Source organism: Pelodiscus sinensis, chromosome 1, assembly GCF_052426305.1.
Source record: "Pelodiscus sinensis isolate ZL-2025 chromosome 1, ASM5242630v1, whole genome shotgun sequence".
Classification (NCBI taxonomy): Eukaryota; Metazoa; Chordata; order Testudines; family Trionychidae; genus Pelodiscus; species Pelodiscus sinensis.
This window is the reverse complement of record NC_143052.1, coordinates 254,839,740-254,852,164: the sequence shown is the minus strand read 5'-3', so window position 1 is coordinate 254,852,164 and position 12,425 is coordinate 254,839,740. Positions and strand designations below refer to the sequence as shown.

Genomic DNA, 12,425 nt, shown 5'->3' with positions numbered 1-12,425 from the left:
TGCTTATATATTCAAGAGTCCAATCCTTACGAAAATTGCTGCCTAACACTTGACTTGTCTTAGAAAAGATTGGACAGTGATGGCATTAGTTAGCAATCTAATCATGAATTTAGCCAAAAGTGTGCCACCTGGTAATTTATAGGATCCTGGATCCTTCTGAGTCCAGCTTAAGGCTTTGGTAGTGTACTGAGAATACTTACTGCTGTTGTCAGTAGGTGTATCCACCCATAAAGGAAATCTATGCTCATCCTGCTGGAGTACTCTATCCTATTAGATAATGTTGTTTTGAGTCCCTCATAGTGTGGTGGAACTTAAGTTAACTTTAATATGAGGTGTATTCATACATAAATGAGACCTGGGCATAGAAGTCTGATTCTGTGGCTGCATAGCAGAATCTGGAGTGGACAAACTAATCTCTGCTAGTGTTCAGGTTGCTAAAATCACTAACTTTCCAGAGGGGTTAAAAGTAATCCTCTCTCAACCTGCCATTTATATCCATCATAATTGGTGAAAAGTATTTGGAAAATACCCCATTGCTCAGGGAAACTTTCAGTGCCATGTGGAGGGTGGCAGTTTCTTTTAAACAATTCGAAAGAATAATAAGAGGCCAATATATTTTCATCGGGAGTCTCTTTCCTGACCTGAAAAACAAAATGGAATCCTACAAAAAGTGGAAACATGGACAGATTTCTGAGAACAAAGAATAAAACAAGCATGTAGGAAAGAAGAAAAGCAAAGCATAAAGGACTTGCATGTAGTAAGGGACATGAAAGGCAAGAGGAGATTATTTTAATACATAAGAGGCAAGAGAAGAATGAAGGAAAGTGTAGGTTCTCTGCGTAACAGGGAAGGAGAGCTAATTTATGACATCTGAGGTGTTGAATGCTGTTGTCATTCTTCACTAAAAGGTTAATAGTTACCACCAGATAATCAACACAGTGTAATATTAATAAAAACTAAGGAACATAAGCCAAAGAGGGAAGAAGGAGTTGAAGAATGTTTAAGAACATAAGAATGGCCATAGAGGGTCAAGCTAATGGTCAGCTAGCCTGCTAGCCTGTTTTCCCATGTGACCAGTGCCAGATGTATGAGGGGAAACGAATAGATCAGAGCAGTTGAGTGATCTGTCCCCTGTTCTCCACTCCATCTTACTTATGGTTTAGGAACACTTGGAGCATTGGGGTTGTCCCTGACCATCTTAGCTAGTAGATATCGATGGACCTATCATCCACAAATTTATTTAATTCTTTTTTGAACCCAGCTGCAGATTTCACAACCTCTTCTGGCAATGAATTTCACTAGTTGACTGCTTTGTGGAAGAAGTACTTACTTAGATTTTAAATCTGATCCCTATTTATTTCATCAGGTGACCCTTAGTTCTTGTGTTACATGAAGGAGAAAATAATTCTTCTCTTTTCACTGTCTTCCCCACTATTCATGATTTTATAGACCTCTGTCATATTCTCTCTTAGGCCAGATCTATACTACACCTGTAAGGTCAGCTTAAGGCAGTGGTTCACAACCTTTTTTACACTACAAACTGGCAAACCCATTCACAAACTTTTGGCAAACTAGTAACATTTTATTTGCATATTCTGCCAAAAGCCCTGGTCCCCAGAGCCACTGCAAACAGCTTCAGCTCCACCAGTCCCCTGCTCCTTAGTCTCCCAGTGCCAGCCTCCTGTTTCCAGAGTCCCACCGCCTGAGGGGGCCATGTCACAGGGCCCCGGCCACTAGAGGAAGGGCTGAAGCTAGGTCCAGGACCACATGGTGTCTGCCTTGTTGTTCCTCGGGTGGGGCAGCTGCCCGCCATGTGGCCCCGCACTGGAACAGCTGAGCAGCTACTGTGTCACTCTGTTCAGTAAGTGGGCGGGCCTCAGGGAAGCTGAGCTGTGTATCCTAGCCCCCAGAGCCGCCACAGCCCAGCAGGTCATGGTTTGCAGACTGGCATTGGTCTGCAGACTCATAGTTGAGAACCACTGGCCTTAAGGTACAGAAATCCAACTATGTAATTAACGTAGCTGGAGCTCACTATACCCTAAGTTGAGCGAGGTGCATTCTTCATGGTGGGAGGTCAATGGAAGCAAACACTGCTTTTGGCTTCCCTTACTCTTCATGAATTGAGGAGAACTGGTGCCTCCTGGAGGTACCGTCAGCAGTCAATTTAGCAAGTTCCTTACTAGATCCGTTAAACCAAACGCCAGAAGGTCACTCTCCAGTGCAGCAAGTAGAGACGTGGCCTTAGTCACCTCTTTTCCAAGCTGAACTTTGATTTTATAAACATTGAATTTCATCTGCAATTTTGTTGCTCTACTTACCTAGTTTTAGGCAATCCCTTGATAGCTTTTTGCAGTTAGTTTTGGATTTAATTAATTTGAGGAATTTTGTATTGTCTGCAAGTCATGCTATCTCAGTTCATAAATTATCTAGAAAATTTGGATAAACATTGAAGAGCATTGGTTCCAGTACAGATTCTTGGGACCACTGTTGTTTATCTCTTTCCATTGTGGAAAAATGACTATTTATTAGAATAACAGAATACCAGAACTGGGAGGGACCTTGAGAGATCATCAAGTCCAGTCCCCTGCCCTCACTGCAGGACCATCTAGATCATCTCTGATAGATGTATGTTAAACCTAAACTTAAATATCTCAAATGATGGAGATTCCACAACCTCCCAAGGGCAATTTATCTCAATGTTAATCACCCTGAGAGTTACAGTTTTTCCTGATGTCCAACCTATACATCCCTTGATGCAATTTAAGCCATTGCTGCTTGTCCTATCATCAGAGGTCAAGGAGAACAATTTTTCTCCCTCCTCCTTATAGCATAACTTTAGGTATTTGGTATTTGAAAACTGCTATCATGTCTTTTTTACTCTTATCCCAAACTAAACAAACAGTTTTTCAGTCTTTCCTCACAGGTTGTGTTTTCTTGACCTTTAATCATTTTTGTTCTTCTCTGAACCTTTTCCAGTTTCTGCCCCTCTTCTTTGAAATGTTGTGCCTGTGCCTAGAACTAGACACAATACTTCAATTGAGGCCTAAGTGCAGAGTAAAGTGAAAGAATTATTACTTGTGTCTTGCTCACAGCTGTTTTCTTGTCTTTATCTGGTTACTTATCTGTGGGAGAAATCCTACCTTTTATCTCATGACTGCTTACTTAAGAGCCTTTAGTGGGAGCCTTGTCAAAGGCTTTTGGAAAGTCAAAATACACTATGGCTGTGTCTACACTGGGCCACTTAAACTTATTCATTACAAACTGGGCCAGTTTGTACTTAAACTTATTCATTACAAACATGGAGACAGAAGCCCAGCAGCAGAGTGGGGGCTATCCTGTTTATTGCATTGAGTGTAACATGTATGATTACCTGCCCTGTGGGCGGGTGGCGTATATGTGCACCCGTTGCAAGGAGCTCCTGACCCTCAGAGACCAAGTTCGGGCTTTGGAGGACAGGGTGGCTGAACTGGAGGAGCTAAGGGAGCTAGAGAGCTATGTTGATGAGACTTTCCGGGACACTGTAGTACTGTCCCACCTCCAGTCTGAGAGCCCCAGTGTTCTTAAGGAGGATGAAAATCTCAAGGGAACAGAGCATTTAATGGGAGCAGAGGGAAACCATCCCATAGTTGGGACCTTCCTCCCAGAGGATGTTGCGGTATCCTCTTGCACTGAGGATACCTCTGATAGGGAGGGAATGCCAGCTAGGAAGAGTTAGGTGTTAGTAGTGGGTGATTCGATCATTAGAAACATAGATAGTTGGGTTTGTGATGACCGGGAGAACCGTATGGTCACTTGCCTGCCTGGTGCGAAGGTTGCGGATCTCTCGAGGCATCTAGATAGACTTATGTGTAGTGCTGGGGAGGAGCCGGTGGTTGTGGTACATGTAGGTACCAATGACATAGGGAAGGGTAGGAGAGATGTCCTGGAGGCCAAATTTAGGCTGCTAGGAAAGAGACTGAAATCCAGGACCTCTATGGTGGCGTTCTCGGAAATGTTTCCAGTTCCACGCGCAGAGCCAGATAGGCAGGCAGAGCTTCAGAGTCTCAATGCGTGGATGAGACGATGGTGTAGGGAAGAGGGGTTTAGATTTATTAGGAACTGGGGACACTTTTGGGAGAGGGGGAGCCTATAAAGGAAGGATGGGCTCCACCTAAACCAGGGTGGAACCAGACAGCTGGCACTAAACATTAATAAGGCCGTAGAGCAGTTTTTAAACTAAGAGAGGGGGAAAGCCGATTGGTGCGGAGATGCACGTAAATCGGAGAGAGACTTCTCTTAGAGGAGAATCCGTTGATAGAGATTCTCTAAGCTGTAGTCAGAAAGAGAGGAGGGGAGAGGGCAAACCATTGGCCAGAGCTGACAAACAACCACATAGAAAGGAATCCAATGCATCAGAGAAGGGCAGACAAATAAGCAGTGGCAAATTTTTAAAGTGCTTGTACACAAATGCTAGGAGTCTGACTAATAAGATGGGTGAACTAGAGTACCTTGTATTAAATGAGGAGATAGACATAATAGGCATCACTGAAACCTGGTGGAATGAGGAAAATCTGTGGGCCACAATCATACCGGGATATAAAATATATAGAAAGGATAGAGCAGGCCGGGTGGGTGGCGGAGTGGCACTGTATGTGAAAGATAATGTAGAATCAAATGAAATAAAAATATTAAGTGAATCAACATGTTCCATAGAATCGCTATGGATAGAAATTCCATGCTCCAATAATAAGAAATTAGCAGTAGGGATATATTACCGACCACCTGACCAGGACAGCGATACTGACATAGAAATGCTGAGGGAGATTAGAGAGGCTACCAAAATAGAGAACTCTATAATAATGGGGGATTTTAATTACCCCCATATTGACTGGATACATGTCACCTCAGGAAAAGAAGCAGAGATAAAATTTCTCAATGGCTTAAATGACTGCTTCTTGGAGCAGCTAGTGCAGGAACCCACAAGGGGAGAGGCAATTCTCGATTTAGTCCTGAGTGGAGTGCAGGATCAGGTCCAGGATATAACCGTTACAGGACCGCTTGGGAATAGTGACCATAATATAATAACATTCAACATTCCTGTGGTGGGAAGAACACCTCAGCAGTCCAGCACCCTGGCATTTAATTTCAAAAAGGGGAATTACACAAAAATGAGGAGGTTTGTTAAACAGAAATTAAAAGGCACAGTGACTAGAGCCAAATCCCTGAAAGCTGCATGGAAACTTTTTAAAGACACCATAATAGAGGCCCAACTTAAATGTATACCCCAAATTAAAAAACATAGCAAGAGACCTAAAAAAGAGTCACCATGGCTTAACCATCATGTAAAAGAAGCAGTGAGGGACAAAAAGGTATTTTTTAAGAAGTGGAAGTCCAATCCTAGTGAGATAAATAGAAAGGAACATAAACACTGTCAAATCAAGTGTAAACATGTAATAAGAAAAGCAAAAAAAGATTTTGAGGAACAGCTAGCCAAAAACTCAAAAAGAAATAACAAAATGTTTAAGTACATTAGAAGCAGGAAGCCTGCTAAAAAGCCTGTGGGTCCCCTAGATGATCGAGCTATAAAAGGAGCAATCAAGGACGATAAAGCCATTGCGGAGAAACTAAATGATTTCTTTGCTTCAGTCTTCACGGCTGAGGATGTTGGGGAGATTCCTGAATCTGCACCGTCCTTTGTGGGTGATGAATCTGAGGAACTGTCCCGGATTGAATTGTCATTAGAGGAGGTTTTGGAACAAATAGAAAAACTTAATGTTAACAAATCTCCGGGACCGGATGGCATTCATCCAAGGGTTCTAAAAGAACTTAAATGGGAAATTGCTGAGCTATTATCTGTGGTTTGTAACCTATCCTTTAAATCGGCTTCCGTACCTAATGACTGGAAGGTAGCCAACGTGACACCAATATTTAAAAAGGGCTCTAGAGGCGATCCTGGCAATTACAGACCGGTAAGTCTAACTTCAGTACCGGGAAAATTAGTCGAAACAATTGTAAAGAATAAAATTGTGAATCATGTAGAAGAACATAATTTGTTGGACAAAAGTCAACATGGTTTCTGTAAAGGGAAATCCTGTCTTACTAATCTATTAGGGTATGTCTACACTACCCCGCTAGTTCGAACTAGCGGGGTAATGTAGGCATACCGAACGTGCAAATGAAGCGGGATTTGAATTTCCCGGGCTTCATTTGCATAAGCCGGCCGGCGCCATTTTTAAGTGCTGGCTTGTTCGAACCCCGTGCCGTGCGGCTACACGCGGCACGGGCAAGATAGTTCGAACTAGCAAGCCATTCCAAACTATCTGTACACCTCGTGGAAGAGGACCCAGGATATTAAACCAGTCCGTATAACTTTGATACCTGGAAAGATACTGAAACAAATATTGGACAACCAGTTTGTGAGCGTTTAGGGGGTGATACGATTATGAAGAATAGTGGACATGGATTTGTCAAGAAGAAGTAATACTAACCCCACTTAATTTTTTTTTTTAAACTGGATTAGTGTTTCTCAGTGTCTGGTTTGTGGACTGATGCTGGTCCCTCTGCTCTCCCTGATAACAGTTTAGAAAGGCAATAAGTGAATCCCTGGTGTTAAATAGGTTGAGAAAACGTGGCCTAGAGAATGGGGAAGGAATGGTAGGAATGATATGGAGGTCAGGATTAGAATTCAAAAAAACATTGACAAATTGAAGGAGTCGTCTAAAATCAAAGTGAAATTCAATAAAAGATGGTGTACTATTCAGAAGGACTCTCACACACAACTACAAAATGGGGAATTAACTGGCGTGGTGGTAGTACTGGAAAAAAACTGTTATAGATGCCCTACGTTTATTTGGCCCTGCCTCAAGGGACTTGTTCTTCCTGAGTGCTGGGGGCAATACTTGAAGTAATTTTGGGTGTGTACACTGACGGGCTCAACTCTAAATAAGCTACGCAAATTGAGCTACATTAATTGTGTAACTTATTTCGAAATAGGGAGCGTCTACACAGCACTTATTTCGAAATACAGCACTCTTCCTCCAGCTTCCCTTATTCCTCATACAACAAGGGTCACAGGAGTCATAGTAAGAAGTCCTCCAGCTTGACAGTATTTTGACACTATTTCAAAATAACTGCCTGCTGTGGACCAAATTATTTCAGAATAGCACTTGTTTTGAAATAGTGTTGCAGTATAGACATACCCTTCCGGACCTATGATTAATCTTCTTGGTTTAGAGTGTGATGAGGACTCGTGAAGTATACACGTGTTAAATCTGGTGCTTAGTATAAACCAGGGTTTAAAATAAAAATGGTATTGGTAACATTAGTAGATAGCTTTATGATGATAGTTGTGTGCCCATAAGATACCAGTTAGACTTTTCAGCTGCCTTTAAGACAGTCCCCAATGGTATTAATCTCCCTGATTTTACATAACTCCCTTTAATCTCCTCAACTCTTTTGATTATCACTAACCCTTTTCATATTTAAGAGTCCTTCTAGTATTCCTCACTTGAGATCAAGGGAGGCTGGTTGACTCTTCCTTTGGAGCCAGTCAGTATCACTTTCCATCTTGGAGAGAGGGGAGTAAATCAGTTATGTTGAATTTATAAAATTTTCCAGATCTTAAAATTACAAAAATAGAATTTTGTTCTAGAACAGATGTACTTAATGACGCTGGATAATTTAAGGTATGATTGTGCAATTGTAAAAAATCAGAAATGTCTTGAAATGCAGTTACTTTACATGTTAGACTGCTAATCCTGGCCTATTTGTAATGTGTATACTTTTTTGTTCTCTATCAGTAACAACCCAATTGTCCTTGGTCACAACAACTCTAATCTTCCCAGAATATTCAGTATAATTGCGGATGGTGAAATTCACGAAGCTATTAAACATGAAGATCCATGCACCAAACGGTTGGCTAATGTTGTTCGTCAAGTGCAGGTGAATGTAAATTTATTTTAATGTAAAGGAGTCATTCTAGTTTGCTATTTCAGATGAAAGAATTGTAAAACTAATATTCAGAACCTAGTCTCAGTAATAAATATGATGCTCTAACCAGTATTGACCCAAGAAGAAATATTCCAAATGGATTCCTTATAAGACTATGCACATTTAATTTAGATTAATCTTGATAACATTGTGTAAGGTACTTAAAGTAGATGATGTATCTCTTTATGACCCAAATAATTTTTGAAGCTTTCATAAAAAATGTGAACACGTGGAAACAGCTGTATGGTTACCTTGTACATAATTCTTTTTAATCGCCTTTATCTTTTCTCAGATTATTTGAGCTACACTACTTAGTTTCTAAAGATTAATTTTGTATTTCATGCAAAATATATTAGAATGACCCAAAAGCTGGGCAGCTACATGGCAATGATACCCAAGCTTATTCAAGATGAACTTTGGGAATCCTATGTTGGAGAAGACTCAGTTGAGTGGGAGTGCCAGCTCCACAGCTATCTGCTACTTCTAGTATACATTGAACTTCCCTGATCTGGCACCCTCGGGACCTGACTGGTCCTAAATCAAGGAATTTGACAGATCAGATGAAGTCAATGCCCAGGGGGCTCCACGCTCTTAGCTGCTTTGTCTGGCAATGTTCCTGGCCCCAGCCTGCTGGCTTATCCCCGTGAGTGCTCCCATGGCGATGCTGGACCAGGGGTGTTGCCAGACTAAAAGTGTGGATTACGGAGTTTCAACTTGTACACAGTGTCATTGACTGCATTGTGGGTTTCAGTGGAAACTGCTTGTGTAAGGGCACTTATAAAAGAGCAAGCAAAACCTGTAAATTACGTAGTACTAGTCAGAAGGGACAAAAAGAAGGCAGTACTGAAATGTATTTTAGGGATTTTTTAGATAAGACTTCAAACTCTGGTTGACCTATACAAAATACAATCACATTTCACTTAAGTCTCTGTCATTACTCCCAGCGACAAATCTTATTTATTCCGAGCTAATAAACTTGTCCAACCTGTGCTCAAATGGCAAAAATGAACATTTTTTGATAATATAGGTGACTGATGAAACAAGGCCTTTAATGAAAGGAAAGGTGCTTCCACCTTCATTATTATGGCAAAATAAAGCAGCCCTACTTAGAGACTCAATTTCTTTATAAACTTGCATAGTTCGTAACTACCTCCTGTGGAAGTTGGTGAAGGAGCAATGAATAGCAGGAACAGAGCTTACTCCCAGGGGAATTCTCCATCTAAAAATTCTGAATACAATATTAAAATTCTGCAAAATTTTGCATAGTCAACCCTATATAATCATGCTAGTTTCAATTATTTTGATTTTATTTCAAAATACCTGTCAGGAAGTAATCCTGTAACATTAAAAAAGAAATCCCTAGTTCTTGTTTCTCTGTCTCAGTCTCCCCCCCCCCCCCCCCCCCCCGAGCCCAGCCACAGGGCCAGACATTCTCACCCCTCCAGAGCTTTGTCAGAGTCCCCGTCAGTCACCTATACCTGCTTTTTCCCTCCAGAGCCTAGCTGCAGGGCCAGACACTGCGGGGAGAGGGGGAGGGGGAGGAGGAGGGGGAGAGGGAGAGAGACACGCTGGATCCTGGGCTTGTATGGCCTCCTCCCTCTAGGGGAGACAAGGAACTGCAGCTGCTGGGAACCCTTAAACTCCTTGCTCCTTCCCCCAGCAGTGTATTCTATTTGTGAACTGGGCTCAGCTGGGTCCGGTGGCCTTTAGTGACTGCCAGCAGCTCTGCAGCACTAATACTGGGGGTGGGGGGGGGGTGAAATTCTGCACAGAACATTAATTCTTCCCAAATTCTGCATTGTGCAGTGGCGCAGAATTCTCCTAGGAATAAGAGGGACATACATATAGGTTGCTCAAGGAAACAATATCTGATTGAGAGTGGCAGTTTTAAAATTAAACATGTGCCCTTTATCTAAGAGTACTGCAGAACTTAAATGTCAGAATCTCACTGTCTATGCAAAATACTTAATATTGTACCAAAACAATCAAATAAAGGCCCTTGTTTGTTAGAATGTATTTAGAACACTGAATCTCTCAGTAAACCACATCTTTACATTTTTGTGATTGGACCCAATGGATCCCTTTTTAAATATGCTGTGAAAGATTAAATGAAAACCTTCAGTGTAGAACTGATGTTAAAATATGTCACACAGAAATCTGGTTCTGGAAGTTTAAACACCTTAACTGAGACTTATCAAAAACCACTGTGGAGATCTAAGCCAGTTTAATACAGTAAATATCAACTTTATCTCCTTTGCTATACTGAGACAAGTTAGTGTCTGTTCACAAGCCTGTGTTGACTGCTGTGCTGAATAAATACTTCCCACTTAGTGTCTTTATTTGAAAGGATTATAATACTTGGAAAATATTTAGTACCATTAAAATAAATCACTTTTGTGGATATAGCAAGACAAAAAATTATATGGGTAAGGATGCCCAGCCTCTTTTGAAAGTGATTTATCCATGTTCAGGCATAACAGTTAACATGTTTATGCTCTTATTCAAAGGAGAACAAATTGCTGTGTTACTTATCTATGGAAGAATACAGGGCTGCATTTAGCTTGTGTGTTTTTTTGCGTTTAATTCTGGGAAGTCACTAGGCGTTTCAGATCTCCTACTGATACATTGTCTATACACTTGCACCAATTTAACTAAATTTTTAGAAAAAAGCTTTATTTACACTGATGCAATTTTGAGTGTAGGCCAGAACTGTCTGTTTGGCATAACCTAGGGCAGGAGTGGGCAATGGGGAGAGCAGTCACATCCAGTCTGCCAGTTATTTTATTTTGCCTGCCACAGTCCAGCTTGTAGCAGATGGTCTGATGGTGCTAGAGGCAAGAAGGGAGGGTGGTGGCACAATGTATATGTCCTGTAATACTGCAGCAAGAAAGTCTATATTTATTTTTCATTGTTTTCCAGACCTCTGGAGGACTATGGACAGAGTGCATATCACAGCTCAGTGCAGACCAACAGGCAGCTATACAGGAGCTCCTGAACTCTGCTTGAAGGGCCTTAATTATCATCTGCAAGAAAACTAACTCCAAATAAACATTTACCCTATTGTTTAGGTTTCTTTGTTTTGTTTTTGAGCAAAAAAAAACAAACTGTAGAGCGTGTAGGCCATTCTTTTGCAACTTGCAGGCATTGGAAGCAAGAAGAAGCACTCTTTCAGAATGGTGTTTAATCAATTTCTATCCCACAACACTGAAGAAGCTCTCTCTAAACCCTGCAAAAGCACTGAAGAGTATTTTTTTAATGGTATCAGCCATCTATATGATGGTAAAAAGGAAACAAATTGAATTTCTCATTAGATATAATGAATTAAGAAACAGCTTTAAGACCAGTTACTCAGCAGTAATGTACATTATAGCAGATAACATTTCTGTACACCTAGTATTAATTGTATTAATTGGAGTGAATCTTTTTTTAGGGTAGTAAGTGCCCTTCTACCCAGCAAGCCACTAGATCAAAATATGAAAAATTGAAGATTAATATTGAGCATGAAGATCTCATTGATGCCACTGTTTTCCAAACAAGGCTTGTCTAGTGACTCAATGAGAGAAGCTGTTCAACTTCCAGTCCTTGAATGTGAAGTGTCTTTGGCATGTCTGGCAGTATCTCATTCACTCGTCAATAAATGACATTGAAATACAATAAGAAGCTTGTGTAAAAGTTCAGTGCTGTGTGGTTTTTATTCATTCAGTTTCCTCCTATGAAAAGATACAAAGAGCAAACATTACAAGCCATAATTTTAAGATATTTGAAATTTTCTGTACAATTTGTCTAACCCAAACGTCCTGCTTTCTTGTTTCTTTGATTTTAACCATTCAGCTAATTTCTGACTTGAACTACATATGATATACAATTCAAAGTTAATTACATGCCCCTCGGGTACAGTGAGTTTACATATCTTTACTATAAGCTGTTTTGTTTTCGGATCGAATTGCATATTTGTAAATTATGAAAAGTTGGCTAATATTTGTTGCAGATGCACAACAGGTCTGATAGCCAGGCAGACTTTGAATAATATTTAATAGAATGCATGCAGTTATATTTGTGGAGATAATTGGTAGGAGAAAATTTGTGCATGAATGTTTTACTGGTTCATCTCATATTAGCAATACATGGCTTACTGAGTTTAGAGTTCTGATTTTAGAGTTTTTCTAAAATCTTATTTTTAATTTAAAATCCAGTGTGAACACTTTGCAGTTTGTACTAATATTTTTGATATAAACATTAAACTTATGCTTAGACCAGAAAGCTAACCTAAGAATTAAAGACTTTTCAGTAGGTGATTTGCAACAGTCTGTTAAAATGTGCTGCATAAATGCATTATAATGAAATGGAAGAGAGTACTAGCTTGATGCTTAACGCGAGAGGGGGAAAAAAGCTGCCCCAGTTATTATAAATAAGGATATGATTTTGAAATAATTGTGACATTAACAGATTTCCATGGT

At 40.4% G+C, this 12,425-nt stretch overlaps 1 protein-coding gene across 2 annotated transcripts in view; it reads left to right on the top strand.

Moving 5' to 3' along the window:
- The window catches only part of IPO5 (importin 5), a 126,801-nt gene extending 115,770 nt beyond the window's left edge, over positions 1-11,031 (top strand). For both annotated transcript variants that reach the window (XM_075918783.2, XM_006119706.5), the window contains exons 25-26: positions 7,779-7,920; positions 10,888-11,031. In XM_075918783.2, the coding sequence (XP_075774898.2) occupies positions 7,779-7,920; positions 10,888-10,974 (229 nt within the window). In that variant the 3' untranslated portion in view covers positions 10,975-11,031. The remainder of the gene's footprint in view (positions 1-7,778; positions 7,921-10,887) is intronic.
- The last annotated feature ends 1,394 nt before the right edge of the window (positions 11,032-12,425 follow it).